Source organism: Coffea arabica, chromosome 5c (assembly GCF_036785885.1).
Source record: "Coffea arabica cultivar ET-39 chromosome 5c, Coffea Arabica ET-39 HiFi, whole genome shotgun sequence".
Lineage (NCBI taxonomy): Eukaryota > Viridiplantae > Streptophyta > Magnoliopsida > Gentianales > Rubiaceae > Coffea > Coffea arabica.
The window spans coordinates 34,507,937-34,509,423 of NC_092319.1; the positions used below are offsets into that span (position 1 = coordinate 34,507,937).

Genomic DNA, 1,487 nt, shown 5'->3' on the forward strand with positions numbered 1-1,487 from the left:
TTAGGAGTGGTCTTTCTTTGTGGGAGTTATTCTTGCGTGCTAAGTATTGTCATGGAATTCATCCTTATCAAACTCGCATTTCTTCTACAAGGTCTGCAACATGGTGACATATGTTGGACATTAGGAGGTTTGCAGAATTATTTATATTCTGGAAACTCCATAGTGCAAGCTGTAATTTTTGCTATGATAATTGAATAGGATCAGTTGCTTTGTATCTCAGAGTGGAGGTGTAGGAAAATTTGTCTTTCCAACATTTTTTTGAGAATGGGGCATGGAATATACACATGTTGGCACAGGTTTTGCCATTTGACATTGTCCAGAAAATATTGTGCATGGCTGTTCCTCATACGAATTCGCCGGATGTAATGATTTGGACTACATCAACTTGTGGTGGCTTCTCTTTATCTTCTACTTTCCAAGAGTTACGAGATGTCAAGACTTCTTCTTTCACGCCAAAACAGTTTTGGCATTCACAAGTTCCTTTGAAATTATCTTTCTTTATGCTGCTCTTGCTGCGGAGACGATTACTATTGGATGATGTGTTGTCTAGATTCATGCCTCATCTGCCATCTAAGTGCTTTTGTTGCTTGGAGTCTCAATCTAAAACTTTGCAGCATCTTTTCATGGAGGGAGAGTTGGCGGTGGCTGTTTGGAACTTTTTTGGTTCGTTATGTGGAGTCAATATTGCTAGAGGACATTTGCGAGTTTATTTGGCTTGTTGGTGGTATAAGCCAACTAAGTTGGAGAGGCTGAAGTTTGTATTTCGTCTCTTGCCTATATTTGTTTGCTGGAATTTATGGAAGGCAAGGAATATAGCGGTATTTCAAGGGATTGCAAAGGATGCCCATTCCATTTTCCGGGCCATTTTTCCAAGATTTAAAGGATGCTTATTGGCTAAAGTTTGGAGAGTTGCAGCATGTTATGGCATTGCCTCAATTTTTGGAAATGGTTGAGGAGTGGTCTGATATATTTAAAATACGAATGGTTCATTGACAAGCTCCAAACTCGGGGATGTTCAAACTTAACATAGATAGATGCTCGAAAGGTAATCCCAGGTTGAGTGGTGGAGGGGGATACTTCGAGATTTTTCGGGAAAATTACTATTTGCTTTTTCTGGATACTTTGGTAATGGTACTAGTATGCAAGCCGAAGCCAAAGTTTTGCTAATTGGGATGCAATTATGTTTCCAAAGAGGTATTGTACAGCAGTTTGTTGTTGAATCAGGTTCGATGGTGTTAGTGCAGATTCTAATGAATAATTATCAGTGTCCTTGGTCTATCAGCCGTGAGGTAGAGCAGATTCTTGAGATGTCTCGGGGGATTATTCAGTTCGAGCATTGTTATCGAGAATCTAATAAGGTTACGGATGTTTTGTCTAATGAAGGTTGTGCTCATTCAGGTTCTGTGCTTTGTGTTTATGATCGTGTAGCTGACTTACTGGTATTGGCTAGGGGAGAGTATTGATTGGAGGAACTAGTGTTTCCTTCC

At 39.9% G+C, this 1,487-nt stretch overlaps 1 protein-coding gene across 1 annotated transcript; it reads left to right on the forward strand.

The window, feature by feature from the left end:
* The first annotated feature begins 284 nt into the window (after positions 1 to 284).
* On the forward strand, positions 285 to 953 carry LOC140007277 (uncharacterized). The gene has a single exon (XM_072049989.1). The coding sequence runs from the start codon at positions 285 to 287 to the stop codon at positions 951 to 953; it is 669 nt and encodes a 222-aa protein (XP_071906090.1).
* Positions 954 to 1,487: the final 534 nt, after the last annotated feature.

Bases quoted from the DNA above. Each gene is read 5' to 3' on its own strand.
- LOC140007277 (XM_072049989.1), top strand. From the start codon at position 285: ATGTTGGCACAGGTTTTGCCATTTGACATTGTCCAGAAAATATTGTGC.